Here is a 19,120-nt window from a genome sequence, read left to right on the forward strand (position 1 = left end):
CAAGTGAACATTTTCATCAATTTTTTTTAGTGAAAAAAATGACAAAAAGCTCATATTACCATGAAAGTATGAAATTTTGAAAAATAATTTTACATAAATTTTGGTCAAGATTTTTTAGTTTTTGCCCAAAAATTACATGAAAAACAGATTTTCACAGAGATTTATTTGAAAATAAATTTCTAAAAATGTTCTCTAGATGCCCTAATCTTATCAGAAACATGCAGGAAAAGATCATTTTTTAAAAAATATTTTACAAGACTTTTCTACAATTCTTTTTATAGTTTTTGACCAAAAATGACACAAAAAGCTCACATTTTAAGAGAAAATGTTTTGAGAATTTCTAAAAAATGTCTCTAAATGCCTTATTTTATCAGAAACATTTAACATTTACTATTAAATTTCAAAAAATAATTTTACAAAAAGTTGTCAAGATTTTTTAGTTTTTGATCAAAAAAGTTCACATTTTAACAGAAAATTTCAAAATTACAAAAAACTTTCCTAACACGCTTTTCAAAATGCTCTAATCTGATGAAAAACATGCAGAAAAGATAACATTTTGAATTTTTTTGAAAACTATCATAATTTTTCACCATCTGATGAACAAAAATTGAATGATGAAAATATTTATCTTCTAAATAATTTTTTCTTAAATTTAACCAAATTTGATGAAAAACCTCTGTTTTCAAAAAATCATACACATTTACATATTTTAAGACATTGTGATGCATTTTTGGACATTATTTTTTCCGATTTTTCCATGAAAGTCATTTTTGTTTTTTGTCAAATTTTTGATAAAGTAAAAAAAGCTGTTTTTTGTATGTTTGACACAAATTATACAGGTTTGCATATTTTTGGAAATTTTGATGCATTTTTGGACTTAACACATACTAGCAGTTTGTACTAATTTATTTCCTTAATTTGAAGATTATTTGTAATTCCATACTGTGCCAGTAGTACAAATCAAATGATCAATTACTTATTGCCTTTAGCAAAAGCACATTATTTGGCCTGAGCCTCTGTGTAGGACAAGGGTGGGTTTGAACTTTTTGGAAAATGGGAAAAAAAAGGTTGTGTAAAGTGTAGTAAAGTGTCGTTCACTACACACAAATTTTGTTGTTTTACTTATAAAAAATATCTTGAGAAGGAAAAGAGAAAATTAACCACCGGGTTACCTTGGAATGGAAGTTAAGACCCAAGATTACATATATACAAGAAAAGCTATAAAAGACATGATGGGAACACAACCAGTTATTCCATACTTGCTGCTGTTCCCAGATGAGGAGGACAACGGACAGGAGGAGGAAGGGAAAGGCGACTCGTCTCATGTCACTTTCAGATCTTCCACGTTTAGTTTGCCTTGTCAGCTGAAGTGAAGAGACAAATACAGGTTGTCATGTGTTAGTGATCTTGATGATTCTTCAGCTATTCAACAGTTTCCCTTTAAAATTGATTATTGTTAACCAACAACTTACAACATTAACCACAACAGAATAAGACCAGACACTATGAATTCTGTCCAAATCTTGTTTCTCAAATTCATTAGAAGGATCGGTCCTGGTGCGCTGAGATATTTTTTTATCTGCTCACTTTAATCAGTTTCACATTGGGACAGTTTAGCAGGTTGAGTTCAATTGGTTTCAAAACTGTGTTTGGTCTGGTTCTCTATCAAACTGCACCTTTCAAAGAGCACAATCCCACCTGGAACATTGCTGCTCTTTCTGGCTGATATTGTCCTAAAACAATGATCAGGACAATAAAGACAAAAAGAAAACCTGGGTCAATGGCCAATGATTGGCCAAGACCCAAAACAGAAATCCTTCCTTTTTAGCCAAATGCAACAGTGCTATATCCTTCTCTGACCATATATCAACAGGAGTCTCTCACTACTCACTGTTTTTGTTTTGTTTTATGTACAGTGTCCTTGGGTGACTTGAAAGGCGCTTTTAAATAAAATGTATTATTATTACTCCACACTTTCCCACAGGAACTTCTGGTTTACCTCTAATTCATTGTTTTTTCAATATCACAAGGTCCTGGATTCAAGCCCCAGAGAAACCACATACTTAATGGCACCTCCAGTGGTAGCCTGTATAACAGACTTCCATTTTCTATTTCAAAAAAAGATAACTGTGGTTGTAGCTCCAGAGATTCATTAGAAAAGGTCTTTGTGGCAAGACTGAAAGGAGAGGGTGGAGCCGAGACAGGAGAGACACTTAAAGTTCACAGGGGAGGGAGAAGAAGAATCCAGTGTAAGAAAGAAAAAAAAAAAAAGAACTTTGATCCCACGCTGGGGAAATTGTTAACAGCAGATCTGCTGCAACAAGGCTGCCCAACAGGAGGCACCAAGTATGTGGTTCCTCAGGGACATGAACCCAGGACCTTCTGCATGTAAGGCAGACTTGTAATGGGGCATAGTAAATGCTAGATTATAATAAAATGACTGACAGCAGGGAGTCAAACATCAGAGAGCATTAAGCAGACATTGAGAAAAGAACAACACTCTCACCTTCTAGTAGTCCTGTGAGCCCCACAGCGTTAAGTTGTCACGTAGCTGCTGCATGATAGCTGTGCTATCCTTACAATAGTCTTCACGTTTATCGTCCACTTCAGCAATTGCAGCGTTGAACGCAGTTTCCGCCAGTCTGTAGCACAAGGTCAACACATGTACACATTGAACACAGCAGATTTAAAGTTCAGACAGTGGGAGTCTGTCCACTTACAACTCACCTACTGCAATTTTTAAGAACTAGAGTTTTTGGATTGGACAGAGGGCAGGAAAAACATTACAATGTGATTTTTTTTAAAAAGGTCTTCAGTTAATTTCTTGGAGTTATTTTCAAACCCATACACCCACAGTTCAACATCTGCACCTACCCGCAAGCCCTCTCTGGTAAATTGAGGATTTCGTAGTAGAACAGGGAAACGTTAAGAGCCAATGCCAGACGGAGTGGGTGAATTGGTGACAAATTGTCCAAAGCGATGTCAAACGCAACTTGGTATTGTTTCTGGCATTTTTCCATTGCTTGTTTCTTGCTGATGTCATCCGTGGTAACCTCAACCAGGTACTGGTAGTAATCGCCCTTCCTGAGCAGGGGGATTGACAGGGTCACACTGACATCTGCTGACCAGCATGCTGACAGATGAACACTGTATTCCATTTACTGAATTTGGGATTATTTAGAGTTGGATTAAATCGTAATATTTCTTATGCTTACAATAAGTATTTCTGTGCTTTTTGTGTCTTTCTAGGTAATCAATTGCTACATTAGCTAATTTCACTAACTATCTTTAAGAGCAAACATCAAGGACTTAAGATATTTTTAAAAACATAGATTAAAACATATAGACATCAAATTACAATGAAATAAATGATATTTCTGGCTGAATTTTTTTTTTAAAAATTACCCACATACATTTTGTAAAAAAAAACAAACTTTTCCCACATGTTGCTCAACTGGAATAATGTTTGTGTCAATTTCATTCTGAACATTGTTGCAGATATCCCTCACTTCCTGGGCCACCTGCAGTCACAGAAAAATAAGGAGCGGCCAGGCATATAGAAAAGCAGCAAAACTCAAGATACCATGACAACTTGCCCCACCAAAATGTTGTAAAAATGATGTATATTTGGTTTTATTAAACTATGTTTTACCTTGTCTTTGAGCTCTTGAATAATATCTAGTTTTTCTGGAGTGTCCGTTTTATCTCCAATACCGCTGATTATCTTCAAGGCAGATCTTTTGGGTCCAATGCTGTTCTTGAAAGCTACCGAAAAAAGATCCCTCTCTTCAGTTGTCAAGCCGTGTTTGAATTCTGCAACTTTCACCATGGACTCCGCCATATCTAAAGGCAGATAGAGAGAAAAGGGTGGCATCAGATGATGGCTTCTCAAATCTCAAAACACTTTCCTGTGGGTGACCTCCTCACTACCTGATTGACACCTAATATCTACTTATTTCAGACATAGCCTTGATAGCAGCCATTGTCTATTGCATTAGAGTGTATGAAATGACAGATTAATACGTGGAGGTCAAACAATTCTATTGCTACTGACTCTTTAACTTTGTTGAAGGCTTTTTTTTCTACCTCTTCATATTACATTAGCTTAAAATAATTAAAGTTATGAAGCATGGGTTTTTGCCGTTCCTTCCTGGAGAAACACAGAAGAAGAAGAAAATCACAACTAACATTATTTCGGTTTTATTTATTAACTAATGCTGAACGATGTTTTATTTTGAAAAACAACTGCAACAACTAATAACCGCTTCTGTAGCTGAACAAGTAAGGAGGGGGAAAAGGAGCCACGATAACGCCGAAAGTGACTTACCATCCCATCTCTCCGTTTGCTCGTAGACTTTTGCCTTACATAGAAAGTAGTTCTTGTCGTCCATGGTTGCTTCCACGTTGCGGCTTCAAGTATTTTAAATGTAAAAATGGGTGCATTCAATGGATCAGCTCGGAGTTGATTCTAGAGGTAGTGAAAAAGCACCGCCGTTCTGCTGAGTAACACGTGTCTTTCGTATTAACACGAATCTGGGGAAACCCTCCCGCGCTGCAGCGGAGGCGTGGCACACCCACGTGACACGGCCAAAAACGGAACACCCACACGACATGCTTTACAAAAAATGAGAAAATAAATCTATCTGTACACAGCACAACACTTGTTAAATAAACTACTGTATCTTTATAAAAACAAATGTAAAGATTTAGAATTAGTTTGAATCAAGTGAACTGCAGTGTCAATACAATGCCAAAGTAATTAGAATTGGCTGCAATCCAAAATAAACATACAATATTCTGAAATTAAAAAAAGTTATAATTTAAACACAGAGAACAGTGCACTTCAGTCGACCTAACTGAGAATAATTACATTTATTTATTTAAAACCAAAATGTAATATATTTAAAGGAAAAAATGCAATTAAGATCTTTTTGAATTTATTTGTTTGTTTATTTAGGTTAATCTGCCAAATTCAAAAGGTAACCCATATAAATTTAATCTCATTTAAATGTTCAGAAAGAAATTTAATGATTTATTGCAAATTGTAAGCTAGTGTGACATTTGTTAAGGAACAATTCTACATTCAATTATATGCAAACTGATGTACTTCATAAAGATTAAGCTGAATGGTTGGTATGTTCTTTTATTGTATTTTATTGACACGTTATATGCACAAATGACACTAACTAATTTAAAAAGTATAAAAGGGTAGACTTGTAAGAACATATTTTCAATAACATACAATGAACACTGAAAAATATGAAATGGTTAAACCCACTTCAAAGTTCAGATGGGTAAGTGACTGGAGAAAGAGGAATGCAGTTTAACACAAAGGCAGGTGCAAATATGTTAAAAACTATCACCTATAACCCTTGTCACATAAAGTCATTTGACAGGCGCACACAAGTTGTAATCATGTTTGAGATTTTTGTCACACAAACACACTTAAACACTAACGATGTTGATTATCAAGTTTAGCAAAAGTAATTACCATTTGTACTTGGTGGTCTGTGGTTTCAGACATACCTATATTATTGAGCAATGTGAATGATGGAGCAGTCTGTTGCTTGTTTTTTTTAAACTGGTGTCTTTGACAGCTGGTGTCTGAATGTGTTTAAATGCTGCTTCACAATGTTACACATGAAATGTACATCTATGTAGGTTTAACATTTGTTCAGTAACTTTGAATTTACTTTTTATTTGTCCAAGTTTTATGCAATATTGCAAATTGTTTTTAGCCCCAACAACGGTGACAGTTCATCTTCATTAATCTTTTCACTATATATATATATATATATATATATATATATATATATATACACACACACACACACACATATACATACATATATATAGTGAATAACTACAGTCTACATTGTTCAGCTCTAGGTGATGTTATCCAGTAGATAAAACAATGGAATGAACATGTTATTTTATCGGTTGATGTGTTCATTTTTATTAGTCGATCTATGAAATACAAGCCGACATTGACAAAATGAACGCAGCACTGTTTCTACACTGAACTTAGCATATGAGCTAAAATCAACTTTGACAAGTTATCACAGTGTTGGTACACTTTAAGATGTATTTATCCAGCCATCCAACCCCTGTCACACCCAAAAATGTAGACTTTTCAAAATGTCAGTGTTGTGTTGTTTTCTACATCTCAGCAATTCTTATCCTTAGCTCAACACAAACAAAAGGTAATTTGAAGATCATTATTTCTTTAAAAAGAAACCTGAAACTATTGGTTATTGTGTCAAAAATGACCAAGAACTACCAAGAAAAAAAGAAGAAAATTAAAAAATTGGAAAAACAAGTAAACATGTTGTTTGGTTGTTGTTTGCACCGCTGTGCCATGTTTGTCACCTCAGCAAAAAACCAAGAGGAGCAGAAGCAGCAGGCCATTTAAACAGCAGCAGGTTAAATGTAAAAATATCTGTTTAAGCAAGTGACTATACACACACACACACACACACGTATGTACACAGTTTTTTCTTTTAGAAATGCCTTGACAATTACACTGTTCCATTTTTAATCCTCGAGCTAAGCTTAAAGCTCTCCCTGTAGTGGACACTTTTTCTTTTTTAGAGAAACTTCCAATGTTTTTGTTCAATTGTCTCACATCAATAAATAGAAAATCCAGAATAAAGCAAGAATTTGATCTCCTGTGGCTGTGTTTGAAATGAGTCCCAAACTAGTTGGGTTAATAGAAAAAAGGCAGCAAATACAGGCAGGACTGTCGCATGAATAGAATCCATGAAAATGACATCTGACCAACATTTCAAGTTGTTGGCTGGGTCTGAGAGGTCTTAGCGGTGGGTTCATACTTGTGCTTGTGAAAAATTTTCTTTGAAAAAAACAAAACAAAAAAAAAACATTTTGAAAAGACTTGTTGGCAGGCCATGGTGGCAGTGCTTGGTTTCCTCAGCTTTCATCATCGGGATGCTGTTGTTCCAACAGTCGCACGTGGGTAAAGGGAAAGTGGCCTCGTTTGCCCTTGCATTCCCCTTCCCACTGGCCATTCACATTGATCTTGGTCACTTTAACCATGTCTCCCACCTGATGATAGAACATGACAAAAATGCCTGGTTATTATGGAGTCAGCCCTCTGTATTTTCTGTCAGTAACTTGGTCAAACTGAAGCTGTCAATACAATCTCAATGTTCTGTTCTAAATCCCACAGGCCACTAAATAGAACAGCATTGAACTAGTATTCATTGATCCGTCTGTTTTTGCATCTGCAACACCAGACTTGTTCTGTAGCTTAACTGCCTCAACAAACCAGCGTGGGGCAGGTTGCTGCAAGTCCCGGTAGAACTGGTTTGCTAAGTCTAACAATGTCACTGGAGGAGCTTTAATCACAGGTTGCTACAGTGAGCCACAACTCATAGGCCTCAACAATTGTGACAGTAGAACATATATAGTCCCCATAACTGTGTTAAAATTTCTGACATTTGTTCTGTCGCCAGATTCCACAGCTCTTTAACAGGTTATCCTAAATGTGAGGTAAGACATGTTATTGATAACTTCAAAAAAGCCCAGATGTACAATGAGCGACTGGGAACTACTCACAGACAACTTCTGTCAACCAATAACGTCACGCCAAGACCTTCAATGCCTACAGCACCTACAGCATTAAGCAAAAAGTTTTTTCTTACATTGCCCCCTTGACTTGGAACACCTTAAAACAAGATTTTCAGTTGTCTAGTTTAATTCCTTTGGAATATTTGTAACTAATTTTAAGGGCACTTAAAAATATTTGAAAATGAATCAGCACTAGGAATGACCTATTCGGTTGGCCGATATTATCGGACATCCCTAATTAACACACATGGTGGGAATTGCATAAGGCTTCACAGATATCAATGTGGCCATTGGTTAATAAATGACCAAAAATTATGCAATGCCTTTTCCACTTTTGTTTTCCTACTGATAACTGTAATGTTAATATCAGGGAATGTACTGAATCAAGATGTTTGCATGCCATTACACTACTAATAAATACATATAAAAGTGTACAGCTACACCTGGATTAAATACAGAGTATGGCGTAATCATTTCCAATGATTTCCCTGTAATGTACTTTTTCTTTATGTTAACACTAATAAATCAATACTGGAAAGACTGTCCTGTTCTACCTCCACAATCTTTGCAGTATCTTCACACCAGCATTTGCATTTTCCTGTGTTAAGTTTTAAAAAGAACACCGAACAGACAAAGAAGACTGACAGCAAGTGGCTGCTGGGGATTGGAGGTGTGTATGTAGAAAGTAATGTTTTTCTTCTTTCGTATTAGGTTTTAATTTAAGTTAAAGTAATGGTTCATCCTAAAAACAAGACTCCACTTTTCTTCCCTACTACATAATGTGCTCATTTTGTAACAATATTGCAATGGCAACGTACCTGCTAAAGCTGTTGGGCAGGGATGAGCTTTCACATCCACGGACATGATATAGCCTCTGAGCAAGCACAGTTGCATTTGACAAGCTAAACATTAGCTTGACAAGCTAAACCCTAGCTTGACAACTATTTCCAGTTCTATAGTGTGAAATCCCAGGTTGTAGCCTTTTAGACACTTGAAAAACATTTAGTTCTGACAAAGAAAACTATGTAATGTGTTGCAAAAAAAACCCCTCACCTTCAAACTGTTTCACTGCTAGTAGTCGAATTGTGGATAAACGTAATAGCCCAAGAAAACAGAATTCTGTATTTGTCTCTATATAACGAGATGTTCTTAATTAACTGGACTTAAGGTAAAAATTGTTGTTGTTTTCAGAACAGAAAACTTGTTGGTACTAAGTCTATATAATATAAGCAGTTGGCTTGTAACAGTAACATGTGTAATGAAGAAATAAAGATTTTTTTTTGCAAAAAAAAAGACATTGTCTATCCTTCTTAATAAACCTCACTTTTCTTTGCATTAATGGCCTCATTTATATATTTGTTCAAAGAACAACAACGTGCCTTATTTTAGCTTATATGAATGTTTCATTCATTACAATGTGTACAAAAAGAAGGGCCTGTATTGAGGACGATGAAGCCACCTCACTGTGTTTTTGTGAGTGTTGTCAGCTTCCATTTGTGACAACACTATCTGTGCGGGCTCACATGCATGAGTAGGCCATTTGCAACCCAGAACAGTCTGGGCCACATCAGCAAATACACAGAAAAGGAATTAGTTATTGAGTTGATATATTACCTCAAGAGCAAGTGCCGTCTTGTCGTAAGCATTGGGGACTCTCTTTTGAATGGCTCGGGCGTACACGGGCCCATTTTGCAAGTTAGGAAGCTGAGTGTTGACGACAGGCTGCGCGTACTGGCCTGGATCCCCCAATAGGTTGACTGCTGTGCCCCCTGTTCCATCTGTGCTGCCAACTATCACTCCAGTTTGACCCCCCTGTCCGGCTGCCAAAATAGGAGAACCAAAATCAGCACTGGGGGGCGAGGCAGGCCGATACTTTTCCACGTAGTTCACAGGGATCATCCCAGCTCGGCCTTCCTGGTTTGCAGCATTCCACCATTGCTCCTCTGGCTTTTCCAGCACACGGAGAATGTCACCCTTACGGAAAGGAAGGTCCTCCTCGTCATTGCCCGGGAAGTCAAACAGCGCACAGACAAATTCTGTCTCTTCTGGCTGTTGTGGGACACAGACTATGGGCGAGCTGACCAAACTTGTGTTCTTAGCTTTGCTTACAGGCTCTATTAGTGTAGTGGTATCTAAGTAGTGGATCTTATAAAACTCCAGAAGGGTCGATAGGCCGTCAAACTCTTGATCCCCAATCCGAAACTGTGGAGGAGGTAAACCTAGGAAAGAAAGAAGATTTGTAAGTAAGTTAAACTAAATGAAATGAATAAATTAATACAATCCTGATATCAGCAAACTAAAAATATAAATTAAGATGCAAATGTTCCTATTGCATTAATCATTGTGGATTAAACTAGCCCTCTGTTTATGATGTTATACTATTGCTGCTTGTTGCCACAATGGTTCGGGTTGACCTCACACTTTACCCTATATCCAGAGTCGTGCCATATACATAACACTACTTTCCAGTTCATCTGATATTCTTTAAGGTAACTGGTATGGGCAAGTACACAAGTGAAAATACTCGCACATGTATTGGTTTCAAAACAATGGTATCGTGAAAGCCCAATATATACCTACTGAAAAATCTCAGTTATGTCAACTTATACGAAACTGGTTTAACAGTCTAATAGGAGCCACAACGAAGGATAGGAATAGGAACACGAAGACAGGATCACACACATTCCAAAGAATCCAGTCCGATCAGTCATCCTCTCGTTTTGACAGCCCTGTTTGTGCCATTCAGTGCAGTTAAATTAAAAATGTCACATTTATAAGATTTAGCCAAGGGGTATTTTCAAGAACATATATTTATTTATTTACAGTTATTTTATATTAAGCAAAAAACATCGTGTTCGTTATAAGTTTAAACTGGCACTTCCCATGTTTCCCGATTACACTAAATTGTGCAGAAAGGCGTTTTATTATATTGCGTTGTATTTTGGATCAAGTAGGCTGAGACCAGTTTATTCTCACTTTACGCTCGTGAAACAACTAAGAAATGCACCGTGCACTTTAACATAGTTAAATTCAAGAAAGTGCAAATACTGGCAGACTTTTTTTTTGCATGTTTAATTGACGCTGCTCGGCATTGCATAAACCACCCAACCTGCGCATGTTGTCAACATGTGCAGTACATGTTGACAACTTTATTTCTTTAATCAAGTTTGCATAATGTGTAAAAGATTTAGCCGAATTTAAGACAATGATCTTGCAAAAAATAAACAGATGCTACTACGACATTCAACTTACTATATCTATGTTGATTTTTGACAATAGAGAAACGTGACGCTTTGCAAATGAAGTTTGGCGTGACTCAGTACACGGGGGAAGAGGGGCGTAACGGGGCTGAATCGCTACAATCCACAAATTACACAGGAATTCTTGTTATTCTCATGCAATAATATAAAGCATAGGTCAACACTGGCTGTGTGAGGAAATTATTCAACATTACCTGAACCAGACTGTCTGTTGTTACTGATTCTGTTGATGATATAATGGGACACTTTGGAGTTCTCTGAAACAGACAGCACGAAGTCGCCAGGGATGGAGAAGGAGTCCCTGACCAGGAAAACACCGTGTCTCTGTCCCTGTAGAAGGGAGACAGCTTCAATGCGCTTCAGCTTGCCCCAGTACCAGCTATCACGATTTTCGGCATCAAAATTACCGGCCATAGCTATAAAATTAAATAAAAACGCCCGAGCCTTGAGGCCTCACCCTATCCGCAACTCATACAAAACTTTGGTTTAACTTTACGATGCCGCTGCACAAATAAAAAAGTTAAAGTAGCAACTTTAACCTAACAGTTTCAAAGCGTCGGTCTCTTAAAGTTGTGTTGATTTTTTAATCTATCGTTTTATTTTTATCAAAGAGGAATTGTAGATACATTAAAAAAAAAAACGTTCAGTGAAAAACTACGAGACCGAAATGGCGGATCCTGGGAAACGTTGACCTCATCTACCGGAAGTGATGCCTGGTCATTGGGAAGTGTTGCGTTTGTGGACCTTTGGAAAAGCTAGGAAATATGACGTCCCATCGTTTTGGTTCTCTACAAAAGTAATAGTTATTTGTTAAATGAACATCGGAAAGAGTCAAAATTCGAACTTAAATTTGAGAATTGTGTGTAAATTATGGCAAATAAAACCAATCAGTAGTCTGCTTTAAAGCTCTTAAACAGATATTTTGAAAGAAATTAATGGGTATCAGAACTATATATATATATAAAATAACCACATTTGCAAAAAATAAGTTCTAACCGAGAAACTATACCGTATTCTTACGTATTTTTTTGTAAATGCACTCGTTGTTCTGGTCATTGATTAACATTTGTCTGCCTGCACTAGATACAGATTGCCAGAAGATGGCAGTGTTTAACCGGAGAGCACATAGGTGACACATCTTGAATTTGGGAAAAATACTATGGATACCCAAAAGCATTGGTTGACTAAAGAGCCAATAAATATTTTTTTAAAAAAACCCACAAAGCACTGATAAATTATTTATAGATAGACAAGCTTTTCAATTAAAAGCTAATTAGCAAAAGCCGCTGGTTTATCTTAGCTAAATATTTTTGGAACAAATCATGTTTGTACAAAATCATGTACAAATTGTAATACCTTTTCAAGAAATCTTTCAAAATTGAGACACTTTACATGGGCTATATAACTCACTTGTTAATTGTGCACATAAAACCCATTCCTATTGAAACCAAGACAAGGCAACAAGTCTTTGGAGTCAGACTTGGCATATGCTGCAAACTATTTTCTTTTTTTTATTTTCTTACTGTGTTTGACCTGTTAAAAATCACACAAAAACACTAATAGACACCACCCTTTAACAATCAGCAGTTTGTAAATGTTCACTTTAGCCTCTTTTTGTCAGGCATATTTTCACCATGTTCACAACATTCTGTGGTTAAAAAAAAATAACATCTACTCTGATACAGAGTCATTCAAACTTCTTCAGATGATTGTACAGAGATTGGACATATGTAAAGACACACATAGGGTCCGGCTTGTCCCCCATATCCAACATGTCTTCCACCTCGATCAGACGCAGACAGTCAGCCTGCTCCCTGAAACATGAAGATGTTTAATGGATCCAATTATTTATGGACAAAATTCTTCAAAACATTCCAGTATATCAAGGAATAGTTTGCAATCTATATGTTTTATAGTACTGAAAAACCAACCATTTGCCGTTAACGGTTAGCCAAAGTAGCAAAAAAGTCTAAATGAAACTCAAGCTATAATAGTAATAATATTATAATTAAACACTAGAAAATAGTGTAACAGCTATAATATGCTAACTGTAAACGTTGGACCACAAAAACGCACAGATTAGCAAAACAAAGCATAATTAAACAGATAAACGTTAGCTGAAATATATCACATTAATCTGTAAATATACAGTATAAACATCCCCCTCATTATTTGAACAAAAAACAAAACTCTCTTTTAGAAAGAAACCATTCCCTGTAGCCTGTGCTTACTCTGCAGTGGTGAAGGCCAGTGAAAGGTTGTGTTTGCGGTTTGCAGGGTCCAATGTGTTGTAGTCAAACTCCAGAGGGAAGAAGGAGTGAACCAGAGCACAGAAGGCCATACCATCACTCCAGCAGGATGAGAAGTTCTGGATGTCAATGTTCTGGGAACAGAAAACAGCAGAGAGATTGACCTGGCTACATTTTAGCACATTTGTGGACTAACTCTGAGCTATGACTAAGCTAAAGGTTGGCAAAATGTAGTAAACTTCTGTGACATGTTCTTCTTTTTTGCTAACTTTTTAGTGTTTTCTCCATTCAAACTCAAACTCCATTTTTAACTCTGGCCTAATCTTAAGACTAACTTCTAGTTATTTTTCATTGTTCATCTTCACCCACTCATTTTACCTGATAGCCAATGGTTTTGGAACGACACCACTCCAACAGAATTTGCTTTATGCCACTGGCGCTAGACACTCCAAAACTCTGGGAGCGTTTCAGTTTAGGTTTTGAATCTTTAGGCCTTTTGTTCAGAGAAAATATATTGAAGAAAATTATTTACGGAGATAAATATGCTGCAGAATTTTTTTAAAAAGTGAGTTCAGAATCACTTACTTGATGGGCTCCGAGTTCATCCGCTCAAACAGAGCCCGCTTGGCCTGAGCTCCACTGGAGCCTGTAAGAGTCTGGGATTTCTTAATGTCCTGTTTAAATTCAACAGCCGCTGGTTTGTTCGCTTTCCTGAAGGAAAAACAGTGACAGAGAGACCCAAGTAAAATTCCATTTTCCTGCTGGCAGGTTCAAGCTCACGCTAAAGTCAAAAATTGTAATCTATCCCAACTTTGCCAAACCCTAGTCTGTAAATTGATAAATAAAAGATAATAAAAGTAAGTACAAAAATTGTTAAAGGTTAGCAAGAAGTAAACAGTCTGCAAACAGTTCAAAGCTAAGACAAATGCTTAAAACATTTGCCTTTCAATACATATACAGTATATGTATATACACACATGCACATATATACTTATATATGTATGTTAATATGTATGTTTATATAAAGTAAATATATATATATATATATAAATATATAGGCCCACCTCCCCCCGAAAATAAGCCACAAGACAGCAAAATGTTAGCCCAAAAATAGCTAATTGCTAAACGACATCAATAGTAAAGAGACAGTGACTTACTTTTCCAGATTTGGTGAGAAACCAGACTTAATGATGGATTTGGATGGAAGCAGCTTTTCTGAAGTCGCAAGAAAGACATGCAAAACAAACGAAGGAAAAAAGATCAAATACCTCCACATTCACATTCACATTCACAGAGTAAGACATGTCAGCATAAGAAGGCCTTCATATCTGCATCATCTGTATGTTACCTGCAGACTGGGGGAAGCTCACACTTCTCTTCAGACTGGGACTGGGTGTTTTCAGAACAGGCACTGAAGTGAGATACATATATATATAACATATGTACATAAAATCAAAGATCAAAAGTGGCAATAATATGCTTTAAATATGCTTAAAATTGACAACTTGCTTTAAAACAGCTTAAGGTAAGGTAAAAGTACAACAAAATGACATGGAAAAGTAAGGCCAATTGTTAGACACATCAGCTAACGATCATCACAATCTGACAAAAAACTCAAAAAAGAGCTCAAGGTTGGACTGTATGTATGTGAAAAATAGCAACATAGCTAAATGTTAGCTAAGAAATTGCTAAAAGCTCTCGTCACGCTCCGTTGAAAAAAATGCAAAGGTAAGTAAAGGTGAAGCAGTACATTTATAAAAAAATAGCTTGCTAGCTTAATGACTAAAAGTAAACGCAGAGATAGCTAATCGTTAGTAGAATATAGCCAAACATAGATAAAATGTGACAAGTATACATTTGCTTAGAATAAGCTGGAGGGAAAAAACTGACTGACAATGACAGTGATGTGAATCAGGTGTTGGCACCATTACATATACAGTGCCTACCCCGTTTAAAGGGATATTCCCCAGGTTTGACAGAGGACTCCTGTGATGCTGATAGAATCACAGATTGAACTGTTGTAGCAGATGACAGTGATGATGATGATGATATTGATGATGATCACAGATGACAGTGATGATGATGATGATGATATTGATGATGAAGATGACTCTGTGTTGGGTTTGGCGACAGCAGAGAGCGGCAAGTGAGGCTTTGATTCAGCAGCGTCTAAATAAGACATGGTTCCATTAGAATCTGTGTTGATTATTTTCTTGTCTTTCTCCGAGTGTGGTTCTTTGTCTGCTAACTGTTAGCTATTTTTGCTATGTGTCTTTGAGTTTGGGATTTTTATACTCAGTTTGGGTTGCATTGTTTAGTTTGGCAAATGTAAGTTTTAGCTAAATACTCAGTTTGGGTTACATTGTATAGTTTGGCAAATGTAAGTTTTAGCTAAAGATTAGCCAATAAACATGTACATGTGTATAAAACTAAGGTACTCTCAGCCAGCATGGAAACACTTGAGTTAGCTGATGGATCTTCTTTTTCGCTCTAGGTTTAGCACAAAGAAATAGTTAGGTGTGATGGTTTGAACATCACAGGGAGATATTTGTGTTCTCACCACGTCTGAATGGATAATCTCCTCGCTTTACTGCAGGAGGGTCTGTAAGAGCAGGATTCAGTGCTGAAGCAGGACTGGGGTCAGGTTTGGGCAAAACAGAGTCAGAGCTGGTTTTTGTCACAGCAGTCAGAGAAAAATGTGACAGAGCATGAGATCCAGACCCTGAGTAGTCCGGAATGATCTGACTCCTCTGATCTTTAGCTCCAGAAACAGCTGTGAAAAAAGGAATGAAAAATCTGTCATTAAACTACTTTGAAAATATATTCATTCAACATTTACTGAAATCCTTTGTGTCCTTTAGCAATAAACTAATAATAAAATAGTTCACAAGTATATTTAAAAAAATGCCTTCTGGAGATACGTAGAGTACAAGTTAGCCTTCAGTAAAAATGATTCACCTGTTTCCACTGTCAGAGTCTCAGCTCCTCTCAGATGTAAAGCAGCAGACGGAGCAGGTCTGGCAGAAGGAAGAACTTCAGAACTGAGTTTGGACGCCATGGCAGTGACGGGGAGATGAGGCTGAGGTTCAGCTACATCTGTGAAAAAAAAAAGAATTAATAAAATATAAACATACTGTACATTATAAATCAGTGATTCCCAACCACTGTGTCGTGGCACATTAGTGTGCTGTGAGACATCATTAGGTGTGCCACAATTTCTTTTTTCTTTGTTTGTCAATTCATGACATGCAGAACTATTAAATACCCTTCCACTAGGTGGCACCAAATGGCCATGAAAACCAAAAAAAATCAGAAGTTGAAGAACATCTTTGTGAGTGTCTTTCTTTAATTCCTGCGAGTATATTTTTGTTTAGTGGTGTACAGTGGGGTTTTCCTAATGACAAATATGTGCCACAGTACAAAAACAGTTGGGAAATATAAAAAGGACCACGGTCTTACCAGCAGAGGGAGCCAGTGGCTTGGCTGGAGTTTCTTTGCTGACTTTGGGAACAGCAGCTTGAGTCTGAAGATGGGTTGAAGCTTCAGCAGTGACCATTTTGACTGCAGTGAGAGGGAGGTGAGGTTTGCTCAGAAGACCTGATTCTTTCTCGTCTGGGGGGGGAGAAAAAAAAAGTTGGCTGAGCGATCAGTGAAGGCAGCACAGATGAGACTGTTACACTGATAGGATACATCCACAGAGGGAGGAAGTCTAACCAAGTGCTTTGTGAGATTCCAGGGTGTGGGACTGAGTGATGGTTGCCGGTTCTGGATTGGGTTTTGTGATGGCAGTGAGAGGCAGATGAGACTGGGGACAAACGTCTTCACTCGCTTGTCCTGCATCACAGTCCACTGGTGACCTTTCTGTGAAAAAAAGGGTAAAGTGCGATTAGTTGAGGTCTGAGCCCCATATGACTACAGTGTTCCCTCTCTATATCGCTGTTCTCCTTTTGCTCCCTCAGTACATAGCAGATTTTCTTAATCCAATCTCGCAAAAGTTTCACCATAATCGCAAAATATAGTACAAAATAAACTAAAAGACATTAAAAAATAATTATACATACGAAAGTGTTGGCTTTAAAAATGTGGATTCTAGTTTTGAAATTGCAATAAGCACATTTGCGACTGATCGCTGGTAGCTTTGTTTACCTTGACGAGATCGTACACAGCATACTATTGACTTATACCATATTTTTTGGGTCGTCTCGCATCATGTTTCCCAGGAGTTTGTGAATAATGCCTATTGACTTGGGTCGCGAAGGTTTGTAACCTTTAAAATATGGGTCCCCAGAAAAAAATGTTTGGGAAACACTGACTTATACAATGCGTACTCGGTGTGCTATTGGCTAATTGAGCATGCTCTTCTATTCCTCACGCTGATTGGCTCATGCATCATAGCATCTCTCAGCATCTCCCCTTGTCTGTCGGCCACTCTCTTGTTGCCATTATGCAACTGCAGGAGGGTTGATAACAGTGTGGGGGAGGTTTGTAAAGGGTAAATATATATGTAAATAATATAATAACTATCTCACCTCTACTTTGCAATTTTTCCCATTTTGCGGTTGGTCTTGGACTGCAACTACTGTGATAGGTAAGTACACTGTACACCATTAAAAGGAAACAGCAAAAGTTGACAGAGCTTGATTTATGTCACATATTAAACCTCACCGCAGTCTCTTGTTGTTACATTGACAATGTTGCTTGCTGTTAGCAAGAAAGCAAACATTTTTCATTGTCAACACAACAGAGCTACTGACGGCGCATTGTATTATGAGGTTTGGAATTGGTTCAAAATTTCAATTTCAGTTTTTATTAGTTATAAGAAAATCATGTGAGCTCACTCACCTTTCTCCTGACCACCTACAGGGACTTTCTTCTCTCCCGTGTCGTCAACGCCCTGTGCAGTGGAGAAAACAGGGAAAATACATGAGATCCAACTGCTCAGTCAGGAAACATTTTTGTATTCACAAAAATCATTCACTCATTGACCTAAAACACGGGCCAGTCAAAGTTGACTGATCCAGAATACAAAACAATCGTCCATTTATTCATCATCTTCAGGGTTACAGTACAAGGCTGCACCCAATCCTAGCATTCAACAGGTGAGGGCGGGGCTACAACATTGGACGGTTCACCTGTCCATCACATATAGAGACAACCAACCATTCACACTAACATTCACACCTGTGGTCAATTTAGAGTGAACAATAAACCTAGTCCAAACCATAGGAATCACACCAGCCTGGAACATGTGAGTATAGAGCAGTCACATGGTTCATCAGCTCAGCTGTTAACAGTTCTCTCTAACTGACAGCTGTGGCCGACGTGGCTCATGGTCACCACTGAGGGACTATTTTAGATTCTGTAATCAGCCTCCTCTGCGAGAGTTTCCGCTCCACTCCACTTACATCCCCAATATAGATACAAATGGATGCTTCGGGGAAATTTAGGACTCTAGACTGGCCTGGCCGCCCTCTCCCCCCCACCCCTTCACTCCAATTCCAGATCCTGTCGGCGGCTTCTTTGCTTTCCAGAAATGCTGGCGAGTCTGGCAGCGTCACTGAAATAAAGCTGTTGCCGTCAGTCTGTCAACTCAACACCAGGAGGAGATAAGAACTTCAGTGATGTGCGGATCCACAGGAGCTGATGTCGGATATGAACATCTGACCTTGCTAATCCTGCCCCCCCACCACCACCCCTGTGTTTACACCCGTGTCACTATGGCTCCCCCAAACACATACCAGCAGATTCAATAATACTGGGATGGTAGAGATTAAAACACATTTAGCTAAAGCATAACTTTCGATTAGTTTGCTAACCTTTAAATAACTGCATTATCTCTAAGTTTGTTTTGACCACTTTTTTGGTCAAAGTCAACCTTTAGTCACCTAATTGTAGGTATTTTTTAAATTATATATATATATATATATATATTTATATATGTAGTTTAAAAACTCACCTACAAATATATATATTGTATTTCATCTGAAGCTAACTATTGCCATAGAAAAGACAACCTTTAACAAG

At 37.4% G+C, this 19,120-nt stretch overlaps 3 protein-coding genes across 4 annotated transcripts in view; all 3 read right to left on the reverse strand.

Moving 5' to 3' along the window:
* Positions 1-779: 779 nt before the first annotated feature.
* On the reverse strand, positions 780-4,936 carry LOC103395370 (14-3-3-like protein 2). Its single transcript, XM_025065852.1, is given in 7 exon segments — positions 780-1,364; positions 2,507-2,642; positions 2,875-3,153; positions 3,435-3,469; positions 3,471-3,521; positions 3,653-3,843; positions 4,328-4,936. Coding segments are annotated over 6 exon segments (753 nt in total). The 5' UTR covers positions 4,392-4,936; the 3' UTR covers positions 780-1,364; positions 2,507-2,509.
* Positions 4,937-5,506: 570 nt separating this feature from the next.
* On the reverse strand, positions 5,507-12,189 carry LOC103395373 (adapter molecule crk-like). Its single transcript, XM_008333060.3, has 3 exons — positions 11,042-12,189; positions 9,202-9,806; positions 5,507-7,062 (listed from the first exon to the last, which is right to left on the reverse strand). The coding sequence occupies exons 1-3, from the start codon at positions 11,259-11,261 to the stop codon at positions 6,928-6,930; spliced, it is 960 nt and encodes a 319-aa protein (XP_008331282.1). The 5' UTR covers positions 11,262-12,189; the 3' UTR covers positions 5,507-6,927.
* Positions 12,190-12,318: 129 nt separating this feature from the next.
* LOC103395371 (smoothelin-like protein 2) overlaps positions 12,319-19,120 on the reverse strand; it is a 20,218-nt gene continuing 13,416 nt past the window's right edge. The window contains exons 3-15 of one of the 2 annotated variants that reach the window (XM_008333058.3): positions 17,939-17,990; positions 16,811-16,957; positions 16,556-16,708; positions 16,055-16,192; positions 15,657-15,869; positions 15,201-15,265; positions 15,043-15,157; positions 14,445-14,507; positions 14,254-14,311; positions 13,682-13,807; positions 13,475-13,589; positions 13,079-13,230; positions 12,319-12,661 (exon numbers count right to left, since the gene is read on the reverse strand). In XM_008333058.3, coding sequence (XP_008331280.1) covers positions 12,535-12,661; positions 13,079-13,230; positions 13,475-13,589; positions 13,682-13,807; positions 14,254-14,311; positions 14,445-14,507; positions 15,043-15,157; positions 15,201-15,265; positions 15,657-15,869; positions 16,055-16,192; positions 16,556-16,708; positions 16,811-16,957; positions 17,939-17,990 — 1,524 coding nt within the window. In that variant the 3' untranslated portion in view covers positions 12,319-12,534. The remainder of the gene's footprint in view (positions 12,662-13,078; positions 13,231-13,474; positions 13,590-13,681; positions 13,808-14,253; positions 14,312-14,444; positions 14,508-15,042; positions 15,158-15,200; positions 15,266-15,656; positions 15,870-16,054; positions 16,193-16,555; positions 16,709-16,810; positions 16,958-17,938; positions 17,991-19,120) is intronic. The other variant, XM_025065441.1, reaches the window with a different exon arrangement.

The sequence above is a fragment of the Cynoglossus semilaevis genome, chromosome 19 (assembly GCF_000523025.1).
Source record: "Cynoglossus semilaevis isolate Cse_v1.0 chromosome 19, Cse_v1.0, whole genome shotgun sequence".
Taxonomy (NCBI): domain Eukaryota; kingdom Metazoa; phylum Chordata; class Actinopteri; order Pleuronectiformes; family Cynoglossidae; genus Cynoglossus; species Cynoglossus semilaevis.